This window comes from Acinonyx jubatus, chromosome D4 (assembly GCF_027475565.1).
Source record: "Acinonyx jubatus isolate Ajub_Pintada_27869175 chromosome D4, VMU_Ajub_asm_v1.0, whole genome shotgun sequence".
NCBI lineage: Eukaryota > Metazoa > Chordata > Mammalia > Carnivora > Felidae > Acinonyx > Acinonyx jubatus.
This window is the reverse complement of record NC_069391.1, coordinates 2,327,681-2,344,306: the sequence shown is the minus strand read 5'-3', so window position 1 is coordinate 2,344,306 and position 16,626 is coordinate 2,327,681. Positions and strand designations below refer to the sequence as shown.

The following is a 16,626-nucleotide window of genomic DNA, read 5'->3' as shown; positions in this document are numbered from 1 at the left end:
GAAAATTCTAGGTTGGTGTTCCCCCTTCTGTAAACCCGCTGCCAGCTGTCTCCTGGCGTTCACCGTTTCCACCGCAGTCTGTGCGTGCCTCCGTTGTTCCTCACGTGCCTTTTCCTCTGTCTTCGATGTTCACCGTATCGCTGGTTTTGGACGATTTTATTAGAACGTTCCTCGGCACGGCTTCCCTCATGTTTCTTGGGTTTCCGGTTTGTGGAGGGCCTGGGATCCAAGTTTCCACCAACATTTCTTCTCATGAGTCACCTCTCTGCGCCCGCTTTCCTCTGGGGGCTCCGATCCTCCCCCCGGAGCCCCGCTTCCTCCGTCGGGGGTTTGTCTCTTTGCTGTTTCATTGGCTGTTTCTACCTGGGCCCCCAAGCCCCCTTCTCCCGCAGCATCGACTCTGATGTTACTCCCGCGTGGCGTATTTCTCACCTGAGAAATCGCTAATCTCTAGAAATTCGGTTCGGTTCTCTCTAACGTCGTCTGTGTTTCTGCTTCACGTGCCCAGTTTCTCCTCCGGCGTTCTGACCACGGGGGCGACAGCGGTCGTAACGCTTTCGATGTCCTCACCTCCTAATTCTGTCATCTGTGCCGTTTCTGGGTTAGTTTCCACGGCCTGACTTCTCTCCCCGTTATGGATCGCATCGTTGGCTTCTTGGCAGGCCAGGTAACTTCCCAGCTGGTTGGGAGCCACACCCCTGTGCGGACTCGTGAGCTTTGTTCCGGGCTGTGGCTGTTACTTGGAAACGCTTCGATTCGTTCAGCTCCAGCTTTTGGGCCTGTCGGGCAGGACCGGAGCAGCACCCAGTCCCAGCCCTTCTGAGCTCTGTGGCCAGTGCTCCGGGAGGTACGACAGGTGGGAGCAGGGCCTCCCTCTGGACCCGCGGGAGCGCCGAGCAGCGTTCTCTAGAATCCTTTCCGATGGTTCTCTCTCAACCCAGGTAGACTTGACGCACATCCAAAGGTGAGGGATGACGAACCTAGAAGGCATTTCAGGAGGGAGGGGGCATGAAATTGAAGCCGTGAGGAGACAAGCAGTAATGCTCCGTGAAGCCTGTTCAGATGCAGACGGACCCTGCTGTGCAGCCTGGTCTCTGCCGACCCTGTGCCACTTCCTCCTGCTGCTCCTGTGCTCCGGCTCCTGGAGCCCAGCTTGCTCTGCCTGCCCCTGGGCCTTTGCACTTGCTGTTTCAAAGGCGGAGAGACGCAGAGCAGAAACCGGGATGCAGTAGGAGCTTAATAAATATTTGCAGCTGAATTGTTGATAAATGATCGACGCCAAGCACAGAGTAGGGACAGGGAGGGCCACTAGATCCCAGACGGGGGAGCTGTGTCCATGGCAGGAAGGGCTTACTCAAGGAGCCTGCTGACCAATAGCCAGGGGTTTCAATAAGCAGAACTGGAAGGGAGTTCAAGGCGCGTGGAATGGCACCAGCAAAGGCTCAGAGGCAAGACCGTGCATTTTGTGGTCGGGAGGCCCAGGGAACAAACCTCTCAGGCAGACTGGCTTACGAAGCATGGCAGCAATAGAAAATGCAGAGCTGAGGAAGAAAATCAGAGACCAGCTCGGAGGGCCAGGGACACGCAGATGTTTGGGGCCTAGACCAGGAGAGTCACGCTCAGGCCTGAGTTCCAGGGGGATTCTTGGCTGTAGTGGGGGGGGGGGGGGGCGTCTGCAAAGGCGAACCATGGCTCCGAACGTGCAGACATGAGACACGGGTAGGAAAGTGAACACGGGGCAGTCTCCGTGCAGGGGCTCGCGTTGTTAAAAAATAATCACAACGACACCTGTTGGCATACTCTTAGAAATGCCCCCCGGTCCCCCGGCCCCCACCTCGCCCCCGAGGTCCCCACTTATCTCTTTGGAAGCTCTCACTGAGCACCCTGGGCTGGGAGCTGAGATGGGCCGGGCCCCAGAGCCCACAGCCCAAGAGGAGAGAAGTCACGGGCTTCTGGACAGAAATACAAAGGAGAGGAGGTCAATGAGGGCGCCGTGGAGGCCCCCAGCAACTCCAGACCACGGGCAGCATTTAAGGCTCTGGGTCAAGGGTGCACGTCTGGCCTGCCCGACAGTCCAGCTTCCTGAGGGCCAGGAGGAGGCAGGGATGGCGACCCCCACTCACTTCTGTGTCCTCGGTACAGCACAGTGTTTGGCAGGCTGCCCGCGCTCACGGTGCTTATGGCAAGGAGGAGAGAGGGAGGGGAGGAAGGAGGGAGGGGGAGAGGAAGGAGGAGGGAGGGGAGCTGGAGCCAGGCGTTAACATCCTGTTTTAAAGGTGAGGGGACCGGGGCCCGTGGCCACCCTGACCGTAGGAGGAGAGTTTGGATTCACACCCAAGTCTTCCTGACTCCTAGGCTGAGCAGGGCTGGGAGGGAAAGACCAGCGCCGACCGGCATGAGCCCAGGCTTCCTGGAGGAGGAGGCATCAGAGCCGGGCACGGACGGCGGAAATCTGTCAGGGGCTGCGGTGAGGGTTCCGTGGGAGAGCAGATGTCATCGGCCATGGTGGCTCCAGTGACGTGATGGAGGCGGCCGATTCGAGGCCGCTGAGCTCCTCAGGAGCTAACGGGCAGGACTGGAGGGACATCGGCTGCAAGGAGGGAAACAGCTGACGTGGGCGCCTCGTCTGGACGGCGGAGCGGGGCCTCGCCGCCGTGGGGTATCTGCCCTGCTCTCTGCACTTGGGCAAGTTGCATCCCTGCCAAGTGGAGACACCCACCTGGGGGTCCTGGACCAGTGGGGGCATCCGAGCATGGCACGGATGGCTGAGTACCGCCCCCCCAACCCCGCCCCAGGTCCTGGGGGCGGGATCTAGCACACAACGGGCTGTCAGTGATGGGCTGGGTGCTTGTCCCATCCTGTGAGATGCCAGAGGCAGCCAGCATTTCTGAAAAAGCCCCCCGACCCCTCCTCGGGCCCCAGTTCTGCCCCTCACTGGCCGTGTGCCCTTGGGCAGGTCACATCACCTCCGCCAGCCCCGGTTTTCTCATCTGTGAAACGGGTTAATAATTCCAACCCCGAGGGTGATGACCAGGCTTAAACGGGGTGATGCGTGCATTCTCCCCAAGCACCACGAATGCGGGCATCGCCGCCGCCCCGCTTCCACAGATGCGTAAACCGAGGCTCTCCAGGAGCAGTGGTCTTTCCCCGTGGCACACCACCGGAGCAAGAAGGAGCAGAAGCAAACGTGGTCAGGGTCTCCTCAGTCTCCCTCCTTCCCTTGCCCTTTCCAGTGAGCCCCTCGACAGCTGGCTTGGTCTTCTTCCCCCAAACTCATCTACGGCTCCAAAGTCTCCCCTCTCCCTTCCCTCCCCACGTGTTTAGCTCCCAAGGGCTCTGCCTTGGCAGGTGATTTAATCCGCAGGCACATATAGAGCTCTTGTAGCTTTCCAGGGCCCGCGCCTCAAAGTGAGGCTATGCTGTAGCCCTCGTGGGGCTCACAGTCGATTGGGAAGGCCGGCAAGAAGGCAGCACGCAGTGACGCTGCAGGGTATGGAGGACACGGGCCAGGCCCACGGAAGAGGGAGCAAAGGCTCCCTGCAGGCGGCAGGACCTGAGACCCGTCCCAAAGGACCTGAAGGACTTAGCCACCCGAGAGGCAGCAGGCAGTGGTCCCAGGGGCATCCTGAGTCTAGGGACCGCGGGACAAGGACAGACCTGAGACCAGCATCCGCATCATGGCTCAGTACCCATCCTGCAGCAGACGTGGGTGGTTGGTGCTGGTCCGGTGGAGTGTGGACTCTATTCAGAGGACCTGGGAGGCGTGTGGTCCAGACTTGCCCTGGAGGCGGGGGGGGGGGGGGCAGGGGGGCATCATTCAGGACAGTCATTCCCCAGATGTGGCCCCTGTCCCCGGAGCATCAGTGTACCCCAGAAACTCCCGGGGGGAGCCCAGTGGTCCTAGCCCCCCGCCGGGAACACTGACGCAGCCCAGGTGAGGACTGGCACTTGGTGGGGAGCCGGCCTGGCCCAGGCCGAGGTGTGGGGTGCACAAAGCACGGGGTCGCTGTCTCTGCACACACAGGCGGACAGTGCCAGGGTGGAGTGGTGCACACTGGGAGCCCCGTGTTAATCGGATGCAAAGCTTTGTGGAGCGATGGGGGGGGGGGGGCGGAGGGGGGCGGGGAGAAGCAGAGCAGGGAGACCCCCCCTGGGGAACCCTGAATCCCCTGGGACGGGGGATCCCTGCTGAGCATCCCTGAGCCCTGTTTGCTCCGCTCTGCCGGGCTGAGACCACGAGGGGTCTGCTGAATGTCTTTAGGGCTTCATCAAGCTCGAGGTGCTGAGCCAAGGCGACGGGCAGAGGCCTGGCGTCAGATCTTGACTGTGCTTCCTCCTCGCGTCCAGGCCTGGACGCACCACCTGGTCCGGGCCTCAGTTCCCCTGTCTCTGCATGAAGACACTCACGGGGCCTGGGCTGAGTGTACCCATGAGGTTAAGTGAAATGTCAAGGGCACAGCCTTCGGCTCAGCACCTGGACACAGTCAGTGTTTAATAAACGGAAACTCCCGTGGTGCCAGCTGCACTCAGTTCTTGGAAGAGGAAGCTGAAAATAAAAACAAAGATTTAAGTCAAGCAACAGAAAGGGTTTTGCAGACCCAATGTCTACACATTGTTACTTTTAAGGGAGAGAAGAGGCCAGTGCGGACTATGGTTGAGCTGCCCCCCCCCATTTCCTGACACGGATTGGGACACCCCAGCCTCACAGAGCTCTTGAAGGCGCACCTCGCCTCCTTTCACCCGACGGGGACCCCGCATGGGCCTGGCCCGCGACTCTGTGCCTGCTGCACCCTCCCCCGCTCGCCCAGGACACCCTGGGGGGCAGGCAGGCGCGGGAGGTGAGAGCCACAGTGGCAAAGCCCCGTCCCTTCCCTTCCCAAGCTCTGGGCCTGTTCAGCGGGGGCTCGCCAATTAGACCCCAGTTCATTTCAGATCCCCCCCCACCCCCCCTCCCCCCCGTTTGAGAGCTCCTTCTGTGTCCTTGCACTATGTTGACCCCTAGCGACAGGAGGGCCACAAAACGTGGTGAACCAGGTTCCTGCCTTCATGGGGCTTATCGTCCGTCAGTCCAGTGGGCAAGGAGGAGAGAGCACCCCTGTCCCTGCCCCCCTTCTTTAGGCAAGCCGTGAAGGGGGAGCCAGGAGAAGGGGGGAAAGACAAGACACCAGCTTTGGGGTGGCACACCCAAGTTCACTCTCAGCTCCCTCACCCCGGACCATGTGACCTCCTGTGCAGCTCTCTGGCTCCGTTTCCTTGTCTGTAAAATGGGGTGATGATAGCTGCTCAGACTCTCCTAGGGATTAGAGATGTTGGTGGAGACTGTCACTCCCTGCCAGGCACAGGGGGTGCTCAGGACAGGACAGTGTGCTTATTACTAATGTGAGGTACCGGGGAGCCACCCAGGGTGTTTGAGGGAGGCAGTAACCTGTCCAGACTTAGGTTCAGGAGCCCCAGTGGGGCGGCATGGGCGGGAGGGCAGGGTAGGAACCTCTGGGCGGCCTCTTTGCTAAAGGGCGGATTTCTCTGCCGCGTTGGAGTCGCACGGGTGTGAACTGTCGTCACAGACACACGTACATCTTTCAGACAGATCACAGGACGTCAGACAGGAGAGGTCTGGGGGCTGCTGGGGCCCCAGGGCCAGACACTGCTGAGCTCAACAACATCAGACACGGGGTGCCTCACCTCCTCCCATCCCCCACCGCCCCCACCACCTTGGGGCCCGAGGGGGCAGGTCAGGGTTGCTGGCCTGTGCTCAGCCCTCATTCTGTGGCAGGCATCCAGGGTCACCCTGGGTAGGTCTCCTTGTCTGGAGGGCACAGCCACCCATCTGCACAGACAGGGCACGGCCACACGCTCCCAGCCCTCCACACCACCAAGCCTGGTCCCCATGGAGCCGGGGGATCCGGCCTCATTTGACCGCATGCCTCAGCGCACCCCGACTGGCCACTCCTCTGGAAGCAGGACGGTGTGCCGAGGCGGGGCCTCCAGGACCAACCGCAAGAATGACAGTGTGGTAGCCTGCCTTGTAGGTGCCCCCTGGCCTGGCCCGATGTGCTGCCCACTGCCCCCGAAGGGCCGGGGGGACCCCAGGTGACCCTGGCATGGCTCTGTGGCAGAGGGAAGGAAGGGCTACCTCCCGTGACTCTCTGCCTTCCCAGAGGTGCCTGAGGCAGGGGACAGCAAGCGCCTGGGGACCGTGCCCGAGGGGGCCGGAAGGCCACCCAGCTGGGGGTGCCCTCTTTCCCCAGGCAGTGGGGATGCCGAGCCCCCCGGCCAGTCCAGGTCGGGCGAGGCAGCTCCCTCCAGTTTCCTGGCCGTGGCCCAGGCCCCCCAGCCCCCCAGGGCCCAGGGTCTGCCCTGAATCCTCTCCCTGTAGTCCACGGCCTCAGCTCTGCAGCCGGGAGGGGGCACAAAGACAAGGTGTCCGTCTGATGGACTTTTCTGCTGGCTCGGTGCGTTGTTTGTCTCTTCCGGCCTCGGTTTACCCCTAGGCTGTGTGGGTGGGGGGATCTTGCAAAGAAACGCATCTGCTCCCTGCATCCCCCACGGCCTGGGGAGTGCGGGTGGGGCAGCCACCCGGGGGGAGCCGTGGGGTGAAATGAGAGGGACACACCGCCCCCCTTCTCACGGGAGCTCCTGGCTCTGCTGGGTCCATCCTGGAAATTTCAATTCATTCTTCAAGAGCTCACCGTCCCTGTGAGAATCGAGTGTCTGTTGTGAGCATCGGGCTGGGCTGGGCGGTGGGAACAGAGCGGGGAACCACCTGCTCTCACAGCACTGGCCCCAGGCGGTGGGGACGGGGTGGGGGTCTTCGGCGGGGGTCTCGGGAGCCCCCGAGAGAGCCGGCAAAATAGCGCGGGCCTTGTGCTCGTCCCCGCGGTCCCTCACGGAGCCCAGGCCGCGAAGCAGGCCAGCCCAGGGCATCCCCGGCTTCCTGAACACCAGGCCCCCCTGCCACGGGCGCGCTCCGGCCCCGGCCTGCCCTGCCGGTGGGCGCGGGTCTGGCTCACGGGGGCCCCGCACCAGGTGGGCCTGCATTTCTGAGGAGCTTGGAGAGGAGATCTCCAGGCGCCGCCAAGAACTGCCCGTCCAGGCCGCCAGCCCAGCCCAGCCCAGCCCAGCCCAGCCGGGCTCTGGAGAGTATCTCTGAGACCAGCCGCAGTGCTGCCGAGCACTTCCCCGTCTATTTATTACCAAACACAGGAATCTGGGAGCCCGCGGAGCGTGAAATTAGGAACAAATGTGGAGGAGGTCTAGACAGGAACTGTGCGGACGCTCTCGCTCGCGGACCACGGGGCCCTCGGGCTTCCAGGTAGCAGGAGCGCTTTTGTAACCAGACAGATGTGTTTGTGGAGGAAAAGGCGTGCCGGCTCTCCGTAAGCCCTGGCCGAGACGGCGGGATGGGGAAAGGCCTGCGGGGCGGCAGGAGCCTAAGCCCGGCTCCCCCAGCCTCAGTCTCCCCATCCGGAAGTGAGCGGCACCATCAACGCTCGGTCGCGAGGGCTGCTTACTAAACGAGCGGATTCCAGGGCCCCCGAGCCGATCCGCCGAGGCCGTGCTTGCCAGGCGCCCCTGCATCCTGGTGCCCGGCGGGTTTGGAAGTCACCGGTCGAGACGAGCCAGAGGCCCGGCTGGCATGCAAGGACGCAGGGCTTGGCTTCTCCTTGGCGCCCCCAGGAGCACCGGGCACCTCAGGTGAACGCGGCGGACAGAGGCCTTCCTTTGGCACAGCCGGGTGCCCTGTGCCGCGCGGGGCTCGAGGGGAGCAGGGAAGTGGAAGCGTCTGAAGCCAAGCGCAGGACGTGCCGTCTAGATGGCAGGCACGCGGGGTCTTGTGCCGGGGGAGGGGGCTCCGTGGGGGGGAGGCAGGTGGAGGGCCGGCGTCTGGCTCTGAGGCCAGGTGTTTCCTGCGCCCCGCCCCCCCCCCCCCCCCCCCCCGGCAGGAGACGCCCGGGGGGGCTCGTAAAGCAGCCTGCTCCCCACGCCCGCCTGCTGTGCCCGCCGGAGGGGGATGGCGCTCTCCACAGACTGGGAGTGGAGGTGGGGGTGCACAGACGGGCCGTCCCTCAGCCTGTCCCTGGAAAACTCCAGGGTGGGGACAGGGAAGTAAAGCCGTTTATAAAGCTTTAAAACCGTTTATGGTCCCAGGGGGCAGATTAACAATTCAGCGCGATCCTGGCCAAACCGTCTTGGCTGGCAGGGGCGGCGAAGACTTCAGGGAGAGCCGAGGAGGGACCGCGTGTCAGAGGCCTCCTCCAGCCTGTCACTGGGCCTGCCGGCGCCTCTCTGCCTCCAGCCTTTGCTTTGCTGTCCCTCCTCCCACAGCCGCCCCCTCCTCTGCCAGCCCGGCCAGTCCATCCTCCCAGGAAGCCCCCGGTGGGCGTCTCGGTGTGGTGCCACCTGTGTGGAGCCCTGCCCCCCACTGGAATCCCCCGTTGGCCTCTTGGGCACTCAGCACGGCCCTGCTCAGGACGCAAGTGTCCAGGGAGCGGCCACTGGGCCGGCCCGGCGTCCTCCGGGCCCCCAGGAAAGCATGCGTCCACGTGTGTGCGGCTCTCACCTCTCCCACCCTGGGCAGTGACATCATGCCCATAATACAATGACAAGGAAACTGAGGCCCGAGAGAGGCCTCTGACCCAGGGTGACCAGCAAGTGTATGGCAGGACTTTCCTCGCTTGCCCCCCCCCCCCCCAGTCTTGGGCAGGACGAGGGCCCCTCAGGCTCATCGCCGTGGTGGCCGGTGGGGCAGAGTCCCCAGGCACAGGAAGGAGGTCTGAAAGGTGACAGTCCGGCTAGGACGGCAGGTGTGAGAATCGGAGAAACAGGCCTCTGGCTGCCGTTCTGCTGACTCACTGTGTGAGGTCATGGACGGGTCCCGCCTGACCCCACACTGTCCTCGGCCTCTCCGTTCCCACCCAACTGTACTAAATGGAGGAGTGGGGCATCCCAGCACTGGCGTTTCGAGGTTAGAGAAGTGCAGGAAGGCTTCCTGGAGGAGGAGGAGGAGGAGGAGGAGGAGGAGGAGACACGCTCTGGGCCCGGCTGGCAGGATAGGCTCTGCAGAGGCAGAGGGAAGGGCATCCTGGGGGTGAGCACAGCCACAGCAGAGGGGTGGCAGGAGGGCGGGGCCGGAGGGGGCCATGTCGCTCTTAGGGGCTGTTCAGAGTTAACTATGGACTGATGTCAGGCCGGGGCCCCAGAAGAGCCGCCAGCCGCGTGCGCGTCTGCTGGCCGGGCCTGGCCCCGGGTCTGGCGCCCCGTCGCGGGTGTCGCTGCCCCTCAGCAGGCGCGTATCTGCAGAGCGAGGCTGAGACACTCCAGCTGGACGAGGCCCGGGTGTCGGAGCTGGGGCTGCTGACAGCCCCGGGCGCCTGGCCTGCACCGGCACCCGCCCCACCACACCACCAGGCTGGCTGCCGCCGGAGGGGCCCCGACAGCCGGGCCGAGCAAGGGGCCTTCCGTATCTCAGACCTGGGAGAGAGGCCCCACGGCCACCACGGCCACTCCCCAGCACCCTCCGGGACCTGCCAGGGGAGCCCGAGCCAGACAGGGACCCAAATACTGACAGTAACAGCCGGAGCACGGCACCCCGGCCGGCCAGGGGGGACACTTGGTGCTGCTCTCTTGGCCGCGCAGAGGGGAAGACTGAGGCACGGACACATGGAGGCGTTTGAAGCCCCGTGCTGAGGGCAGCGCCAGGCTGGCTCCAGGGGGTCTGCTGGGTGCTGGGGTGTTGGGGGCGCCGAACTGCCCAGCAGAGTCTAATCCCTGCACGCTGTCTCTTGAGCTAAGTTCTCCCACTGATGAAGTAGGAACACAATTACCGTCCGGGGTACAAGGAGCCGAAACCCCAGCAAAGGTGATATAGTCGCAGAATGAGTCGCTCTGCAGATGTGGGGGGCGGTGGGGGGGGATGTAATGCCGCCAGTCAGGGTCTCAGGAGGGGTCCTGCCTGACAAGCACCAGCAGGACAGCGGCAACGCCGGTACCCCCTGGGCCTGGGAGGCCCCGGATCCCAGGTGGCCGGCAGTGGGGCAGGTATGGCTTCTGGCTGCAGGGGGACCCGTCTGCCAGAAGGGTGTGCATGGACCAGCCCACCCTAACCCGCCTCCTCGGCCACAGAGTCCCAGTGCCCGCTCTGCCCTCCCGCGGCACCACACACGTTAGGGGTCCATCCGGCTGCCTGGGGTCCACCCGGCTGCCTGGGGTCCATCCCGCTGCCTGGGGTCCATCCCGCTGCCGCCTTCTGGCCGCGTCAGGTGAAGGCTGGGGTGAGCTGTGGTATCCCGTGAGCCCCACAGGAGGGAAGGGCGCGGGGGAGTGAGGCCAACATCTGCCTGCTTTGCTTTGCTTTGCTTTGCCTCACCTCAGCGAAAAGCGTGAAACGCATCTGGACGGCGGGCCTGGCCCCTGCCCAGCCCCACCCCCCACCGCCAGCACACCCTGCTCCCTGGATCCGGCCCCAGGTCGGCCTGCACCCTTAGTGGGGCCGGCAGGCCAGCTGGCCTCAGCCGCCCTGGGGGCCGAGGTGGGTGGGAGCCGCCTGGCAGGGCGCCCAGGAATGTGGGGGTCCCTGGGGCTCCTGCTTTGTCTGTCTGTGTGGCCTGTGCTGTGTCTTCCTGACTCGGGCCCCGCCTGCATCTGCCTGTCTGCACCTCTGTCTGAATTCGGGGCCGTCTGTGAGTCTGTGTCTCATCGGCTCATCACTTTGGGTCTGTACAGATCTGCCTTTCTGTCTGCCCGTCCGTCCGGAGTCTGGGTTCCCATCCCAGCTTTGCCCCTGCCCACACTGCTGCCCTGGGGGTGAGCACAGCCAGGGCAGAGGGGTGGCGGGGCCAAAGGAGGTCCCCCTTAGGGGCTCCTCGGAGTTAACTGCAGACTGATGTCAGGCGCCACCAGCCGCGTGCACGTACAGGGGTGCAGCCCCTCGCTCCCCACGTACCAACGGCTCAGATCTTGAGTCTGAACATCCCGTGTCAATTCTCACACGTTCCTGGAAGGGGGAAGAAACGGGCCCAGATTCCAGCAGGTCTTTGGCAAGGGTTATCAAAAACTTGAGAAACGTGCGCACCGTAAAACCCTTCCTTGCACATTCCTGTGATCTCAAGGAGTAGGAAACAGTGCAAATACCTACCCATAGGATGTGCTGTGCAAGCGGGGCTTCCCCCACACTGCGGAGTGCGGTGCGGCTACGAAAAGGAGCCAGGTTCTGGAGGGGTCCCTGGGGACGTTCAGAGTGACCGGGGAGCATATTGTACACGTAGTGACAGACCGCTCGGTGAAGCAGGGGAAGGTACAGAAAGTCTACACAGAATGCCGTTTTAGCTTCAGAGAAGGGAGGAACGGTCTATTTGCTTATATTTTTAGAAAGAGGCAGTGGGGAGCGCCTGGGTGGCTCCGTCGGTTGAGGTCCAACTGGCTCAGGTCACGATCTCATGGCTCATGCGTTCAAGCCCCGTGTCGGGCTCTGTGCTGACAGCTGGGGGCCTGGAGCCTGCTTCGGATTCTGTGTCTCCCTCTCTCTCTGCCCCTCCCCTGCTCACACACAATCTTTCTCTCTCAAAGATAAACATGGAAGGAAGGAAGGAAGGAAGGAAGGAAGGAAGGAAGGAAGGAAGGAAGGGAAAGAGGCAATGGGGAGATAAATCCAGAACCAAGTAATATTGTTCCCTCTGGGGCAGAGCAGGGGAGTGACAGGAAGTGAGACCCCTGAATGTACCTGGTTTTATGCTTTTGACTTTGGAACCGAATGTTTTCTACAATTAAAATGCAAAATTAAACCAATTTTTTTAAAAAGGGAAGAACTAACTGCAATGAATGAACCTGAGTATCGAGTGGATAGAAAAACCATACTAAGAATTATTTCAAGTGACTTTGAAATAGTCTTGTTACTATCCACTCCTGAGGGGGTGAGAACAAAAAGAGAACAAATAAATATGTTCTGTTCAGTGGACACGTTAGTAAAAATATTGGTACCGTTATTTTTAAGTTATTATGTATAACAGGGAAAAACTAAGAAGGAATAAAGTCAGTAGAAACTTATGTTTTATTTTTCTCTTCCTAAAAAAAAAAAAAAAAAAGTTTTCCCTAGTTGGGACACCTTGTACCTAAAAGCAAAACGTCAGGGCACCTGGGTGGCTCAGCCAGTTAGCGACCAGCTTTGGTTCAGGTCATGATCTCACGGTTCGTGGGTTCGAGCCCCGCGTCGGGCTCCGTGCTGACAGCTCGGAGCCTGGAGCCTGCTTCGGATTCTGTGTCTCCCTCTCTCTCTGCCCCTCCCCAACTTGTGCTCTGTCTCTCTCTCGCTTTCAAACATAAATAAACATTAAAAAAAAAAAAATGTAAAGCAAAATGCCATCAAGGATTAGTGGTGGTCCCATCAAAATAACACAGGAGCCATTGTGGAGGGACCTCCAACCCCACAGTCCCCATGGGATCATCTGAACATTAAAAAGTAGATGTGGACTGAACTACATTAAATATATAAAAGTCAGTGAGATCACAGTGATACTAGAAAACCACCACAAACCTCTTGGGGGTACCCCCCCCTTCTGAAAATTGATACAGAGCTGAGCACCTGTGCCTTTCCTCTGCACGCTGTATTTTAGGATAACTACGTAGGTACTAGGGAAAGTTCTTCAGAGAAGGGCCAGGGCTAGTCAATGCGGAAGAGACGTACTGCTTGCAAAGCCACTCTTTGCGGCCCCCTAATTAAATAATGGATCTAGGACACAATCCCCGAGGGCTGGTAAGTCGATCAGGTGGAGGGCCAGTGGGGGAACTGACAGCAGCTGGACCCACCAGCCGTTGATCTCAACGTGGCGGCAGGCGGAACAGAGTCACAGCCCCCGACGGTGACGCGGTAGGAAGCCAGTTTAGAAGACAAAACAGTGCCAGAGTGTCCGGAGCCACTCGAGGAAACCCAGCCAGCTCTAGTACGTGGAAAATTCTGGGAAGATAAACGACCCAGTTTCTTCTATAAACCACATCGGCGGGGTGCGTAGGGCGAGAGAGGAGGGAACAGAACTGGGTTCTAGAATCAAAAGAGCCAAGTGTAACTGGGTCCTGATTTGAACAAAGCAACTGTAAAAAGACATTTTGGAGCTGAGAGAAGGAAGCTGAACACAGACAGGGCGTTTATGGTTTTGTTGTTGTTGGTTTTTTTAAGTCTTCATCTGTCAGCTTTTGCACTGAAGGATTTACGAGTGAACTGACACGCTCCGGGATTTCCTTTAATACGCTCAGTCGCCCCCCCCCCACACTGCCCCCCCGCAAAAGAAAATGAGGGGTGGCCAGTCGAGGCAGGGGTGCCCGAGCCAGCGACTGCTGGCCTGTGGGAGAGGATCGTCACTTGCGAGGGAACTTTGCAAGCCAGGTGTTAAACCCCTGAAACAGGCCGTCGCGAGGACGGACGTCGCAAGAGCCTACGAGGCAGGATGCTCTTTTTCCGGAACCGGTTTCTCAGCGCCCGGACGGATGGAGAAGTTAACAGAAGTGCAGCTGGTGACACGTGCTCGTTCTCTCTGCCTTTGTGTGACATTTTCCATGATGGAGAGTTTACAAAGGGCCTGTCCCTCAGCCTAGAAACCCCCCTTCTAGGAACTTCTCCTGAACAAGTAATCGCAGCCGGCCGTGTAGCTCAAATGGCTCCCATCACTTAGCTGCAAAAACACTTACTAAAACATCCACTGAAAGTATTTTTTTTTTTAATGTAAACAACCTAAATATCAAAAAAAAAAAAAAAAAAAAAAAAAGGATTGGTTTTCAGCCGTGAAAGACGACAAAAGTTCTGTTGAGTATTTACCACCACCGAACCCGCACACTTAAAAACGGTTGTGATGGTGAACTTCACGTTACGTGCGTTTTACCACCACTGGACGGGTTGCGTCAGACGACGGGACGTGGCTAGAAGCGATGTCGCGGAAGGAAATGTAATGATCTGGAAAAATCAGGACGATCTTGTTCGGTTACAAAACCATATGTTCAGCTTGACGGTGTTTGGGTGAATTTAGAAATGCGTGAGCTTGGGAGAGCCAGCCTGGAAGGGCGCCATTCCCTGAAAGCGTGCTACGCTCAGTGCCGAAATGTGTGCTCGCTCACGAAATCTTCACGGGAGCCCCGCGAGCCAGGCTGGGGCGTCCTGTTAGCATCGCCCTCTCCAGACGTGGGACGCAGGGCCAGGGCCGGCCTGCCCTGCACCGCGGCCCAGCCCCAGCCCCTGCCTCTTGCGCACATGCCCCGGGGCGTTCTATTTTCCCCTCTGGGCTAGTCTCCTCGACTTTCTAAACCAGAAGGGGTGGCTCTTGCAAGGAGGAAGCAGTGATGCGGGGAAACCTGGTGATGTGTGTTGCAGGCTGTTGATGGAGAAGGGGGCGGATGACAGCCGGGACAGTGGTCATCACTGGGGGCATCTTGGCGACTGTGATTCTGCTCTGTATCATCGCTGTTCTGTGCTACTGCCGGCTCCAGGTACCCCCGGGGGCGCTGAGGGAGGTGCGAGGAGGGCTGGGGCCCCGCAAGAGGGGAAGGGGCAGGTCCTGCTGGAGAAAGTGCCGAGCAGACCGCCCCGGCCTGGGTCCCACCTGCCAGGGTTCACCCCTCCCAGGGCTTCCCAAACCCCCCCGCAGGGTGAGGCCACGGAGGCTCAGGGAGGGGAAGGGACTTGGCCGGCGGCGCACGCAGCTGCCATGCGGGAGAGCAGCAGGAGTGAGCGTCTGGGCCTCGCTTCCGGCCCTCGCTTCTGGCCCCCTGGGCTCTCCCTTCCCTACCCACACCGGACGGCCCTCCGAGTGCCCTCCCAACCCCGAGAGCAGGCCCAGATGCACAGCACAGCGCCCATCTTCAGGCTGCCTGGCCCTCCTGTGCCTCGGTTTCCCCGCCTGCACAGCTTGCCGTGGTGACCGGCGGAGCGTCTGGCCGCATGCGTGCGTGCGTGCGCGTGCACGCGAGGGCGGGCGGGCCGCGGGTCACCAGCCCTTTGCCCGCAGTACTACTGCTGCAAGGAAGAGTCGGAGGAGGACGAGGAGGAGCCTGACTTCGCCGTGCACGCGAACCCGCCTCCGCTGCCCTGCGGCCGCAGCCTGGTGCTCACCAACGGGCCGGCGCTCTACCCGGCCGCCTCCACCTCCTTCAGCCAGAAGAGCCCGCAGGCCCGCACCCTCTGCCGCAGCTGCTCCCACTACGAGCCGCCCGCCTTCTTCCTGCAGGAGCCCGAGGACGAGGACGTGCGCAACGGCGGCGAGCGCGTGGCCTACCAGAGCGTCAGCCAGGAGGACGCCGAGCCGCCGCCGGGGGCCTTCGGGGGCCTGCAGGCGCTCAACCCCAACCGCCTCTCGGCCATGCGGGAGGCCTTCTCCCGGAGCCGCAGCATCAGCACCGACGTCTGAGCAGCCCCGCCCGCCCGACGGGGCCCCCAGACCATGGTGGGGTCCCCGGGGCGTGTCAGCCTGGCCCCGGGCCGGGACCCCGCCCAGCCCTCCGCGCCTCCCTGTCCCCACGGGGGCCAGTCGGGGAGCTCCGCGGCTCGCTGCAGGGATAGGGCCCAGTGAGCACAAGGTGGCCGCCGGGGGTAGGGGGTGCGGGGCCTGGGGCTCCCAGGCGGGCGGGCACAGGTGAGCTCCCAGGTGTCAGTCCGCAGGGCAAGGCAGGGCTCTGGGGCCTCGACGCCAGGCTCCTGACGCTGAAGCTGCCGTCCAGCAGAGCTGCGGGGGGAAAGTGGCCTCCACCTCAGCCCCAGAAACTTGGCCGTCGCTGGCTGTGAGGCCGGGCCTGACCCCATTCCCCGACACCCGCCCCCCCCCCCAAAACCCCGGCCCGCCGCCCCGAGCCTCAGCCGCGATGCCACTGGCCCGGTAGCACAAGCCCTCCCTGGCTATTGCAGACCAAGTATTAAGTCCCAGAACGGCGGGGGGGGGGCGGAGAGCACCCCCCCCCCCGCCCCCGCCCTCCCGCTCACACGCACATCCTTGGCTTCCGGTGCCAAGCCGCAGAGACGCTCTTTGGGCTGGCCTTCCTGCAGATGTCCCAGAAGTTTCAGGGGCAACCAGGCCCTTGGGATTCACAGCCCCAACTGGCTTTTTGGTGAAAGAGGGAGGCACAGAGGGTAGAGGCGGCCACAGGCCAACCACCTGCTGTGGGAGCACCAGCACTGAAACAGGCACCCCGTTCGGAAGTCCAGGTGTGGTGGGGTGCACAGGGCAGGGAGCAGGACCTAACAGACCCACTTTCCCCCCATGAGGCCTGCGACAGGCCCTCCCACCCGCTGGGCCTCAGCATCCAGAGCCCTTCGAGCTCTGGTCCCAGGGGACACCGACCCGAACTCTCGCACCCGCCCCGTTTCTCAGGAGGATCTGGGAGCAGGGCCCCGGATCCTGCTCTCTCTCCACGTCCGACCTCAACTGAGCCCACTCTCCTCCAAGCTCCCAACAGGGCTGAGGTCTCCCTGGGAGCCCCTCTCTAGCTCCCTCCCTCTGCTGGGGAAGTGATGCTCAGTGGTCACCCCAGGGAAGTGACCAGGGGCACGGGGAACGCAGCTCCCACACCGGCCAGGGGCGAGATCTCCTCCCGCACAGCAGGGCCCCAGAGGCAGGGTAGCTGCTGTCTGCCAGGCTCCTCGGCGAAGCCACC

General features: G+C 61.9%; 1 protein-coding gene across 4 annotated transcripts in view; it reads left to right on the top strand.

Annotated features, from left to right (window-relative positions):
• FAM163B (family with sequence similarity 163 member B) overlaps positions 1–15,799 on the top strand; it is a 28,451-nt gene extending 12,652 nt beyond the window's left edge. Inside the window, exons 1-3 of one of the 4 annotated variants that reach the window (XM_053204405.1) lie at positions 4,607–4,838; positions 14,354–14,469; positions 14,988–15,799. In XM_053204405.1, coding sequence (XP_053060380.1) covers positions 14,377–14,469; positions 14,988–15,386 — 492 coding nt within the window. In that variant the 5' untranslated portion in view covers positions 4,607–4,838; positions 14,354–14,376 and the 3' untranslated portion in view covers positions 15,387–15,799. Of the gene's footprint in view, positions 1–4,606; positions 4,839–14,211 lie in introns of those variants that run through there. The other 3 variants (XM_027051683.2, XM_053204404.1, XM_053204402.1) reach the window with 3 other exon arrangements.
• Positions 15,800–16,626: the final 827 nt, after the last annotated feature.